We start from the raw sequence: 13,090 nt of genomic DNA, 5'->3' as shown, positions 1-13,090 counted from the left end.
CTATTACAAGAGCTCTAGAATTTACAAGTAAATTTTCAAATGAAATTAAAGATAAAAATCAATTACAAAGATTTTTAGAATGTTTAAATTATGTAGCAGATTTCTTTTCAAATCTTAGAACAGAATGTAGAATATTATTCCAGAGATTACGAAAGGATCCCTCTCCCTGGACAGAAGAACATACCCAAAAAATAAGATATTTAAAAGTTAAGATTATAGAATTACCCTGTTTAGGTATTCCAAAACCTAATGCTAAAATGATAGTAGAAACAAATGTCTCCGAAAAGGGATATGGTGGCATACTCAAACAAAAAGCAGAAGATTCACAGGAACAATTAGTAAGATTCCATTCACGAGCATGGAATATCACACAGCAAAAATATTCTACTATGAAAAAAGAAATTTTAGCCATTGTATTATGTATTTCCAAATTTCAAGATGATTTGATAAATAAAACTTTTTTATTAAGAGTTGATTGCAAATCAGCAAAAGAAGTTTTACAAAAAGATGTTAAAAATCTTGTTTCAAAACAAATATTTGCTAGATGGCAAGCTATTTTATCTGTTTTTGATTTTGAAATTGAATATATTAAAGGTGAAAATAATTCATTACCAGATTTTCTTACTCGCGAATTTCTTCAAGGGAATGGATTGTGAGTCACACAAAGAATACATTCGAAGATTACGAAGAGAAAGGGACGACCCTATTCTTCAAAGAAAAAATAAAAATATTTCCAATAGATATCATACTTATTATATTAAAAATCCACAAGGAGAAATTCAGCCTATTCCTCATCATCAAATTCAAAATCATTCCCCAGTTTATATTAGACCTAGTTTTTGGTCTGTTCAGACTCCAAAAGAAAAAACATTTCTTCTCAAAAGACAAATTAATTCCAATATTATTTTCAAAGATGTCCTCAAAAAAGCCGGTCATCTTCAGGAAGAGATTCAATATTATGACCAACAAATTCAACACTTTCGAGAGAAACTCAACAAAATTATTTATTGACTTTAATTTTGTAGATATGGCTCGCACTTCAAAGGATTATGAAATGTCTCAAAGTAAGGTCCCTACTTCAAATAGATATAGTTTATTTCAAGATTTCCCAGTTTTATCTTATGTTCAAGCAGCTCAAAATCCATCCAACTCTTCAAAAGCACCACAAACCCCAATTGCAAAAGAAAAATCTCCTTACATTATAAAATTCTTGATTCAACATATTACTCTAACTAAATTCAAAGAAGTACCTACCTATGCTACACTTAAAACACTTACTCAGAGGATTTTCCCAGAAGGATGCTATTGGTGTCCTGACGACTCCCTCAAAAATCAATCTTATTATGAACTGATTCTAGTTGACACTGGATCAGTTGAAATTATTGCAAAACCCAATCCTTCAAATCCAAAAGAAATAGCCCATTGCAAATGTATAATTTAAAAGGTTTGCTCCCTGGGAGAATGGGCCTCTATTTATTCAAAAAAGAATTTTTCAGTACGGAGGATTCCAGAAGGATTCATATATCAGGATTACAAACAGGCTTGGTATAGAGCTTTTCTATTCAGACCATTTGATCATTCATGATTTTTTATATTCCATGAACATTGCCCAAAGGATTTTTCAATTTGGTTCTATCATTGGTGGAGATATTATGAACCTCAACAGGAGATATATCCTCCAAAAGTGGTAATGGAATTTCAGACTTATTACAAAAAGATTCAAGGAGAAGAATATACTCGTTCAATATTATTTCACACAGAATTCAAAGTACCCTAGATATTTTGCTGGAGTTTCAAAATTATGCAAGATTTAGAAGCACCATTACCAATGTCTTTGGTTCGAGAATTAAAAGTTAAATGGTGGGATGAATTCAAACAAGAAATATGCTCCCAAGAGACAGTACTCAAATTTCTTCAAACAGGCGAAAAACTCAAATGGACCATGCAGCAATTAGTGACAGTTCAAACAAAAGAAAAAAGTCCGCTTCAAAAGCCCGCTGCCTCTTCAAGTATTCAAAGGCCAAACACCTCTTCAAAAGGAAAAGTGACGGAAGCAGCAAATCCGGCGCAAGATTTTCTTCTTTAAAAAATGATGACAAATTCGGATATGCTTCAAGAATATCTGAATTATTTTAAGGAACAAATGAAAGAAGACAAAGGAATTTCAGATCAAGGACCCACAACAGCTGGATCTACTACAGCAGAGGAATCTTCGTCATCACCCACTCAAACATCTGACCCTTTTGGTGGGCCATGCGCACAAGATCCGTATGACTATTAAAAGCCAAAAGGATTGTTGGCAACATTTCAAAAGCTACAGATAGCTCCATCCAATCAGATAAAGATTTCAAAATTACGAAGATAAGATTCAAATGAAATGAGCATTTAAATTCATGTATAAATAGATGTAGAATTTCAAAAGACAGGCATCGATCAATCTATGTGATCTGAGCCTTCCTTATTGTAAACATTCTCCTAGCCTCCAAGAAGATCAAAAGCTTTCATTCACATTCGCTTCCAAGCCCCATGCTCACCTAATTCCTAAATTCAAGACTAGTCAAGAACTTTAATTACAAGTAAGTTCAAAACCCTCTCTTCATTTTCTTTCAACACGCCTGATTTCAATTATTTATTTCCTTCTTAATTTTCTGTTCATGCCTGGGCTGGTTCTGGTATCAAAGCTTTTCTATACAGACCATTTGATCATTCATGATTTTTTATATTCCATGAACATTGCCCAAATATTAACTTGTGTAGTGACCAAATATTAACAGAACCAGCCATTTTGGTTCTTGGTATCAGCCGGTAATGGTGTAGTGATTTTATTACTCTGATAGTTATGGATGTATATTACATGTGCATGATGCACGGATAGTCTGGTGATTTTCTTACTCTAGCACCTATGGATGTATGTCACATGTGCATGATTTCATGATTTTCTTACTATAACAACTATGAATATATGTCATATATGCATGATTTAAATTTCAAATTTAAATTCACGTTATGTAACATGAACTAATCCTGTTAGTGTAAAAAAAATTTGTACACTAACAGTGATTTTCTAACTATAGCGATTAATTTTTTATACACTAATAGTGTGGTGATTTTCTTACTATAGCGACTACATGTGCGTTTTTATACACTAACCGTATAGTGATTTTCTTACCTGTGATTTTTTTACTATAGCGACTACATGCGCATGATGCAATGACAGTATAGTAATTTTTTTACTCTAGTAGCTATGAATATATGTTACATGCACATGTAGTGATTTTTTTGCTCTATCAACTATGGATGTATGTTACATGTGCATAGTGCACTAATAGTGTAGTGGTTTTTTTACTCTAACAGTTATGGATATATGTCAGATATGCATAATCTCGTGATTTTTTTACTCTAGTAGTTATGAATATATGTTACATGTACATGATGCATGGACATAGTAGTGATTTTCTTACTCTAGCAACTATGGATGTATGTCACGTGTGCATGATTTCGTGATTTTCTTACCATAGCAACTATAGATGTATGTCATATGTGTATGATTTAAATTTAAAATTTGATTTCACGTTATGTAACATGAGCTAATCCTGCTAGTGTTAAAAAAAAAATGTACACTAACAGTACTCTTGATTTAATTCATATTCCTCCAAAAGTTGCATCTAACTTAAGTGACTCCGCGTGGACCAAGATTAAGTGACTCCAAGGCATCACACAAGTTTTTCCTTTAATTCAGAGGCTTCTCTAAACATACTAAAAAATTTAATGGATATATTCACTTCATCCTGGTGGGAAATTTGTCAATAAATTGGCTTTTTTATCAAACAGGAACCAAGACAGGCATGCAATTCCAAAGAGAGTAGCATAGTTGATCAGTAGTTAGAATAAACCAAAACGAAGATCGAGCTGCATTAGATTTTGCAACGTCAAGCCTGGTTCCAATCAACTAATTTAGACCAGCTGAATTTCGGAGTACGTTAACCGAATGAAAACATGGAATGAAATCCCAAATAGATATCTATCTGATGCACCTATGATTCATATAACCACCTTTGCTATAGCTTCAAGGGTTGTACTTTTTTTTTATTCTGATAACTGCTCGTCAGTTAGGTACTGGGGTTCTTGATGTAATAAGTGGGAACTAAAAAGGAAGGGCAGATACCAGTCTGGAAAGGTCCATCTTCCCTTGCATTCTTTTTTTTTTTTTTTTTCTCAATTTCATTATTTCAATACAATTTTCTCATTTCTTGTAGGAGTATTCTTCATCACTGTTATTCCTGGAATTAGAGATTAGGAACTTGTACAGGCTTCTCCATCAATTGTATCAATGAATTTCCTGGAATTCCAAGCCACGTGCTCATTTCAGAAGGAATTTTGGCCCATAAACATCAAGGGATGTTTTTGTATGTAAGGAAAATGCTAGCAGTAGCGTGTGGTGTGCAAAATTGGAGAACAAGAAATGATAGGCAGGCATTTAGTCATTAAAACTGATCACCAAAACCTCAAGTGCTCGCTGGATCAGAGGATATCTACTCCCATGCAACAGAAATGGACTGCTAAATTGTTAGGTAATGACTATGAGTTACAATAAAAAATAGAGAGAAAGCGGAGCTCATGTCATGCTGTTTTCCACTGTACAGCTCTCTCAGTCACTAGTATAGCAGAATGAAAGGATAATCTACAAAGAGATTGCAGTGGCAAACATGATTAGCTTCCATGAGCTGGTACAAAATTCAGGAGAAGATGAATAAAGAAAAGAACATATCCAGAACATCCTCATTAACTAACTAAGCTTCCTGAAATCACCAGATGACTTCGCATTCATCTGCAACCAATATCACGGAAGAATTCTTCTACGTCTGCGAGGAGTCTCTCTCCTCACAAACATCTTTTCGTACTCATTTAGAGGTCTGGTGGAACCGTCTGGGGTGCTGACAAATTTCCAGCCACCCCCATTTCCCCGCTTGCCCCGTGGACCTAGTTTCTCAACTGTGTAGTTCCATCCTTCAGATGGCCGCCTCCGGCTATACTTGTGGCATTTCACCTGCTTAGCCATCTGCAAAATCCAAGCAAAATAAATTACTCGAAAAAATTCGAAATTTATCAACTACAAGTGTAGAAGAATGCATGCTTGAAGCTGCACTGACAAGATAATCTTTTCTAAACTGTTAGAAGTCACTGTTATTCCCTTCAAATTACCCCTAAGCAAACGTTATTCTTGTAGTTCTCCCACCTATTAGGCGTTACTACTGATTTCCTACAAATTCAAACTGGATTCAAACCTATATAATTTCTCTTAATAACCCAGACTTGGTAAGAAAAAAAAAATCATTAACCAGAATCAGTACAAACTTTAGATCCTTTTAAAGAGGAATCTCTAGGTAATGAAAATTTTAAGATTGAAATGCAGACTTGCAGAATAAGAAGAGTGAATAAAAGCATGGTCCTTCAAAAGGATCAAGCAATCATGACTCATCTTCAAGATGAGCAACCGCAGATTCATTCCAATGTGCATACAGTTTCATAGACTTGCTAATTTCCTCCATTTCAATGTCTTCTTTCGCTTTCTGGTACGTCCAACTGACAACTATCAAGACCAGAAAACATCTCTTTCCTTTCTTTTCATTTTATCACAGGCACTAGTATCCCATTACCAAGGTAGATGACCAGGTTACAAGCTTACCTTCATTTTGTTGAAGTTAAATCTCTGGAGAAACTCTTGATATAGCATCTCGTCTTCCTTCATGGATATTTCATAATGGACCTCATCAGGGTCCCGAGTTGTGCCATCCCAACCTTCAGGCAACACTTTGAAGTCTGGCTTGTAAGGAAGAGATGCAACATGAAACTCCCTATCATGAGAATTGAAAAATCTGCAGAACCATAAACTCTGAATTAGGGAAACAAGAAAACAGATAGCCAACCATGTCAGTTTCATAAAGAGAAATCACACACTACACCACAAAGAAAAAGTTATCTTTACATGGAATGTTGAATTGGTGGCAAAGATGATCATGCAGTAAACAATGTCAAGTAAATAACTAAAAAACCAGTGTCATAAAGAAATTTATATTAGCACAACAGAGCACATAAGTTGTGAACACATGGGAGTACAGGTGGGACTAACAGTTGGTTACAGTGAAGTCCAACAGAAATATGTTATAACATGCAGTCCAAACAATGTAACATCCACCAAACTCAGCAGCAAGATCCTATAGATAATTGTTTGAAAACGTAAACCACTGAATTGTATAACTTTCAGGAACTCTAGCCTTCGAACTTCTGCCAGAATTTTCATGGATATCAGAGGCTTCTGCAGACAAAATTTATGCAAAACATGGAAGCTTAATGGTTAGCAGCTTCAGAACTAACACATAAGAACAGAAAACATACCACAAACTTATTAAATGACTTTTCTAATCCCGAACAGGTGCAGTTACAAACTCGATATTTAGGACAGGCAAAGTAAATAGTTGACTCAGAATAGATCATTTAGACTTGCAAAAAACAATTGTACGATGGAAAATATAACCAAGTTGAACTTCTTGTCAGCAAGATGACAAGGAACATTCCTCCTTACCGTCATACAAATGAACCTAGATTACAGTATCTTGTGCCTTTTTAGGTTTATCTGAGCTGAGAACCATATCAGCCTCAGATGTTAAGGTAAAATTACTCATGAACTGATAAATCTATTGACGTCATTCATCAGCTATGATCAATCAAAGTTGGCACCATTTCACAACCAAAGAGGAAAAATACACGAGACAGTCGAATAGATGCAAGCTCTATAACTTTTCAAAATTTTGTTATGAGATAAAAATAGGGATCAGTTAACATTAGTTTTGACACAAGCATCGGAAACAATACAGTGCATGATGCACCTCAAGAAAATCAATGTGCAAGTTAAACATCGGAATGCAAGCAACATTGATCATCTGAAGCAAAGTAAAGTATGCGAAGAGAGAAAAATAAAATACACCAAACAAACATATCCACATTTCCCATTTCACAGAGTCAATAAGCATCCAAATTCATAATGCATGTAGCATCTCAGTGTCAAGTTAAGGAAGCCTGGTTCCCTTATTGCTTGGAGTCAAACTGTGTGAACAGAAGCCCATTTACAATAGAAAGTTAATAACAAAGACATAACAGTTCAAAAGTTTCACTAACAGTGAGATGTAATTCAAAATACGAATCAAACCTAAGGAATACAGAGAGACAGGACCAGCGCAAACTATGCAGAGATCAGCCAATGGCTGAAGAAGCAACTAAAAGTTGGACAATTATGTGAGTCCACAAGATGGCATTAAGAAACAGGGAAGTGAAACAATCTGAGGAATCTTTGGGCCGTGTTGGGTTTGGGCCCATTCCAGAGTTCACACAGAAAATTAGAATACACAAAGCCAGTAAATATTGACATCAAGAATCAGAGTTCACACAGAATATTAATAACTAGTTTTTGAGCACATTCCAGACAACTCTGACTCTGTAAGAACACACCAGACCAATCCTTCCTCCAAATAATATGGCACAAAAAAAAGTTTAACCGCATGGGAATTATCTCCTATTTTAGAATGTTCCCTATGATTTAAATCCAACATGGCACTCCAAATTTTGAAGGCCCACTTGCAAATTAATGTTCACTAACATTGATAAGTAGAAGTATCAAGCAGCAAACTGCTAACACACACATTCATTATTTTCTTAAAAGAATGTTAATCAACTCGAACCATCAAAAACCAACTGCTCATTATTCAGGAGAAAGAAGATTCAATTGCTGCTACCTAATTTCACCTATACAAAGGCGCACATATCAAAATATTATAATTTAATATCTTCTCATCCTAAATACATTATATCCAGCACTGGAATCTGCTTCCCAATTCAAAGCATATTAAGCAAGAAATGACCAAAAATGACCAAAAAAACTTCAACCTCAGTAACATAGAGATCAAAACTCCAACCAAACATCTGAGCCTCAACTATTACCCAATAGTAAGATAACTATTATGATAGACAAAACATCAACCATCTAAACACAGAACTTCAAACCTTATAAAGTAAACACTATAGGGTGATAGCTTCTCCTCTTCCTAAAAACACCTTGTATATGGTAGAAAACTACTTCCAAATTCACATAAATGACATAACACTAAGCAATATATGACAACAGAATCTCCAACATTGTTAGAAAGAAAGAATACAGAACAGGATGCATAGCCTAATTAAGTGGCACTAGAAATTAGGATAATAAGGTGTCAATTCCTAGTTGCATTAGCAGCAGGAGAGTCTCTTCCAATTGCCATTAACAAGGCCTCTAATTGCTTGTCCTGGGTAGAAGCCCCTCAAAAAACTAACTGTTACAACAAAGCATTTCATAGTAGAACTCAACATTCTCGAAACCAATTAATAGCATCATTAATCAATAAAAAGACTACTTTTCCTACGAAATTTCTGATGAAAAGTAATTAACTTACTCGGGGCATGCATCCAACAAAAGCTCAACCGAATCGTCCAACTTGTGGCCTAACTTCTTCTCTTCCTCTTCCTCCTCTTCTTTCAGCCATAAAATCGCATGGACCCTTTGCCTCATAACCCTGTAGTCCTTGGCAAGCCTCTCCACCGAATATACCTCGGGATTCTCCTTATGTTTCCGATACATCTCAGCCTTCTCCGAGTCCTTCAAATATGATCCTCGAGCCCCAGGCTCTCTCACTTGCTTCATCAGGACACTCATCTCCACCATCCTGTTCTTCCATCCTTCCACAAACGCTCTGCTTTTCCTATTCTCGGCCTGTAACCTCCTAATGCGCATCATCTCCTCATCCGTCCACCGCGCCTGCCCCATACCACTGCCTCCAACTCCCATTCCACCTTCTGGCCGAGCCGGGTTCGGGCCCAATCCAGGGCTCACCTGCTGTCCGACTACTTCGCCGTCAAAGTGTTCTTTGGTCAGGCCAGTAGACCATGAGGAAGAACTTGGGTTATCCCACCCCAAGTTGTCGCTGCTGCCGCCGCCGCCGCCATCGCCGGAAGGAACGCCGAAGCTGCTGCCCAAACCGGAAGTCGTACTTTTATCGTTATTCGAAGGAGGGTTTGAAGAGAAGGGTTTTTCGGAAAGAGAGAAAGGAATACGGGTTTTGAATGTGGGTTGATTTTTGGAACAACGGTTAATGGAGAAACGCGACACGAATCGATGGATAGCTCGCATCTTTTCCTTCCTCGTGAAATTGGAGGTTTGGAACGGCTGCAAACCCGGTGAACTCGGTTAAACTCAGTGAGTCAGAATCAGCTGGGAGAAGGAGAGGACAGTGGGGTTTGGGTATTGCAGAGGAATGGCGGAGTGTGTGAAGGTTTTGATTCAAAGGGTTTTTTTTTTGGTGTTATTGTTAAGGCGTGTTCTAAAGTGGCGCTTTTGACGGGGTCATTTTTTTTTTTTGGGGGGTTTGGAAAATGTTACAATTGAGGCTGAAGGCGTGCTGTGAAGGCTTTGAAATAGTGGCGCTTTAGGCGGTTGGTGAATGGGAATATTTCTGGTCTACTTGATGATTAAGTAGAGGAAATCCTCCATGCATCATCAGCCCGAAAAGTACAGCCCCATTAAGCTATTCTCATCGACCTGCACATTATACAAGCAAAACAAAAAATGGAGTTGAAGTTCATAAATGTTTTTAAATGCAAACCCTATGTACGGGGGTAGGGTGGGATGCCACCTCTAGGAAAAAAATGCACTTTTTGTTCCTAATGATTGGATGATCGATCAATTTCATCCTCAAAGTTTCACTTTCACCAAAAACACATTTATTTCTCGAACATTGTCGATTTCGATCAATTTGGGACAATTGATAAAAAACTCATGAAATTCTATGGGAAGTGGTCACGTGAGAAGCACGCTCCGTTAGTATAGCTTGTTGTAACAAAAAAAAAGGGGGAAAGTTTGGATAGAGTATTATTTGAAATAATTAATATAACACTTTTTGTGATATGATGTATGTAAGATAAAAATATTAGTTAAGAATAAAAAAAAGTTGATTTGGAAATGTGTTTATAATGCAAGTAAAATATTATTTAGAATAATTTGCTATCCAGACACTTTTTCATTCTTTTCTCCTTCTTTAGCAACGAAGAATTTTTCAGCTATTCTCACTGTTATCAACCAGACAATCGGCGGGCTAGAAGATTGGCAAAAGTGGATCCGTGCATTTTGAACTCAGATTCATGGATATAGTTTTCATACCCAAGCACTGATATCCAGCTTATGCTGGGGTACTAAACCATTGGTAAAGTTGATATGTATGAAGTGTTTGACCTGTCAAAATCTCAAGTTAAATGCATCAGCAAACCTTGCCCCGCAAATAAGGAAAAGTTGCAGATGCCCTTCAACATTAGAGATGTTCTTATGCATGTCAATGTTGCTATTAAGTAAAAAATGGATGCTACTAGTTCATCTGCATAGAAGGGAAAAAGAGAAGCCGGTATGACTCTTGCTGCTCATGAAGATGATGGCTTTATTTTTTAACCTTTGCCTTAACATGCAATCATCTTGAACAGTACAATATGTAAAACAGGGATTAGCTCATTGTTGCCTTTGGATGACTTTTGTTTATGGCGGCCAACTCAGTAGGACCATTTGTTTATGCTACTTCAGTCTACGTTTATCCAACCGGTATTCTAACAAAACAGATTGTCTAAAAAATTTAACAAGATTTCACACCAGACTCAGTAGCAGCTGGCCCCCTTTTGCATTTGTTTCGCTTGTTTTCCTTTTAACTCAGAACCAACAATGCCACCCCAAGACCACGATAATGCTGATGAAAAATTTCTCCCCTTTTCGCAACTTTTCAACTGTTTCTTCCAGCTTATTCACCTTTTTCAATATACCATGTATAAGAACCCTTCCTCTTGGACAAATTTCCCCATCAACCCATTCAAAATACTTGCACCTGTCGGAACTCTAATAAAACAGCGCCATTTTGCAGAAATTCGTTAACATCAGATTTTGAGAAGTATGTTCATGGCACAAAGAGTTCTTGCTGGCCACGAAGAGCAGCCAAGAAACCTTCTTTTCGGATTGTCGCTCCGCTGACAAGTTGTTAGTTTTGTCCTCAATCCACAATTGTAGAAGGGCATTGATGAAATCGAAGAAGCAAAAATTCTACTTCTCATTTTAATACTCCAGGTTCTCCACGGCCTCTGTTCCTGCCGGTAGAAAAATAGGGATTGAGCACGATGATAGTGCCTGCAAAACTTAGGGCTAGAAAGAATGAAAAAGAAGGCACAGAGTAGACGAAGGCGAACACAAGTTGGCTTAGTTAACAAGGACGTGCCACTTCCTCGTCTTTTGTTCAAATTCTGTTATTGATGTCAGGACTATGTTGGTGGATGATAACTTAATTTCTATCAAAAACAAAAAAGGTTCCGCTATCAATGTGAGAACTGTGTTGGTGAGTGATATGTAAGAGTGTCAGTAGACGATTTGTAAAAATTTCTCATCCCATAGGTATGTTCTGGGTCGTGGTAGTGATTAGTGATTGAAATTGAAACTACCTAAACTTTATTTTTACCAAAAAAGGGTCCTACTGCTGCTGTTGCTGATGTGAGAATGTGAAAATTATATTGGTGGGTAATATTTAAGAATCTCGCCCCCAGAGACATGTTCTAGTTTGTGGTAGTGATTCGAGTTGAATCCACCAAGACTTTATTCTTACCCACAAAAAAGAGTAAATAGCCAAAAATATTACTTAACTATTTAATATTGCACGGGTTGGTCACCAAACTTTTTTTGGGGCCACAAAGGTCACCAAACTGGCAAAAACGGGCCAACAAGATCATTTTGTCAAATTCTATCCGTAAAATAACCAGTTTTCAATGGTCATTTTGTTAAAAAGATCGTTAAATTTCAATTATTTACCGATTATTTTATTAGTAGAATTTGACAAAATGACGTCTATGACTCGTTTTTACTAGTTTAGTGACCTTTGTGACCATACAAAAGTTTGATGATTGATCGGTGCCATACTTAATATAGTTTAGTGACCTTTTTAGCCATTCACTAAAAAAAAAAAAAAAAGCCAAAAGTTTTCCTATTTCTATTCTATAACGTAAAAGTCAAAATAAATACTCACACCAACACATCGAGAAATAAAAACTGTAATCTTCAACTATTAAAAAAAGGATAGCTTTTATCTATCTCTAGGGTTTTAGAGGAAGAAGGTTTTCAAAGGAAAAACTAGAACTTTACAAGAAGGAAGAGGCAGGAAGAAGATGCCGAAGAACAAGGGAAAAGGAGGGAAAAATAAGAAAAGAGGAAAGAACGAAGCGGACGATGAGAAGAGAGAGCTTGTATACAAGGAAGACGGCCAAGAATATGCTCAGGTGATAAGGATGCTCGGCAACGGCCGTTGTGAAGCCATGTGCATTGACGGCACCAAACGGCTTTGCCACATCCGAGGAAAGATGCACAAGAAGGTTTGGATTGCTGCCGGAGACATTATCCTCGTTGGCCTTCGCGAGTACCAGGACGATAAGGCTGACGTGATCCTCAAGTACATGGCCGACGAGGCAAGGAGGTTGCAGCAATATGAAGAGTTGCCTGAAAGCATTCGAGTCAATGAAAGCGTAATGGACCCAGAGGATGATGATGGTGGTTTTGATGATTATGTTGATTTTGAGGATGAGGACATCGATCGAATCTAGATATATAACTTCTGAATCATGTTATTAAGTTCAACTTCAATACGTTCAACTTCAATGTTGTTTCGATTTCGTTCTTGATTTTTGGAACTTTACCCCTTGGAATGTTTTAGATTAACGTTTGTCATAGTTCAAGGGTGTTGTTGTTTGAACTGATGTTCTTCTTCTTCTTCTTCTTCTTCTTTTTCGTTGGGACGTTCAACAAATGGAATTATTCAATTGATATTCAAAAGGTTCAGAAGTTTCCAATTCTGATGTCCTGTTAACTTTCATTGACTACAACCAAACTGAATACCCTTTTGAACCAGGTAGTTGAGCAACACAAAAGAACATACATAGCCTTGCTTGCTTTCCAGAATAATACAGGAAAGCAAACATAGGATGCAATGCT

At 36.8% G+C, this 13,090-nt stretch overlaps 2 protein-coding genes across 2 annotated transcripts; one reads left to right on the top strand and one right to left on the bottom strand.

The window, feature by feature from the left end:
- Window positions 1–4,453: 4,453 nt before the first annotated feature.
- On the bottom strand, window positions 4,454–9,529 carry LOC113724498 (protein GAMETE CELL DEFECTIVE 1, mitochondrial-like). Its single transcript, XM_072073344.1, has 3 exons — window positions 8,484–9,529; window positions 5,687–5,876; window positions 4,454–5,059 (listed from the first exon to the last, which is right to left on the bottom strand). Exons 1-3 carry the CDS (start codon window positions 9,215–9,217, stop codon window positions 4,841–4,843), a joined length of 1,143 nt encoding a protein of 380 aa, XP_071929445.1. The 5' UTR covers window positions 9,218–9,529; the 3' UTR covers window positions 4,454–4,840.
- A 2,622-nt stretch (window positions 9,530–12,151) lies between these two features.
- LOC113724213 (eukaryotic translation initiation factor 1A-like) lies at window positions 12,152–12,855 on the top strand. Its single transcript, XM_072048715.1, has one exon. The coding sequence runs from the start codon at window positions 12,271–12,273 to the stop codon at window positions 12,700–12,702; it is 432 nt and encodes a 143-aa protein (XP_071904816.1). The 5' UTR covers window positions 12,152–12,270; the 3' UTR covers window positions 12,703–12,855.
- The last annotated feature ends 235 nt before the right edge of the window (window positions 12,856–13,090 follow it).

The sequence above is a fragment of the Coffea arabica genome, chromosome 1c (genome assembly GCF_036785885.1).
Source record: "Coffea arabica cultivar ET-39 chromosome 1c, Coffea Arabica ET-39 HiFi, whole genome shotgun sequence".
Lineage (NCBI taxonomy): Eukaryota > Viridiplantae > Streptophyta > Magnoliopsida > Gentianales > Rubiaceae > Coffea > Coffea arabica.
The sequence above is the reverse complement of the archived record's forward strand: the minus strand, read 5'-3'. Positions and strand labels throughout refer to the sequence as shown.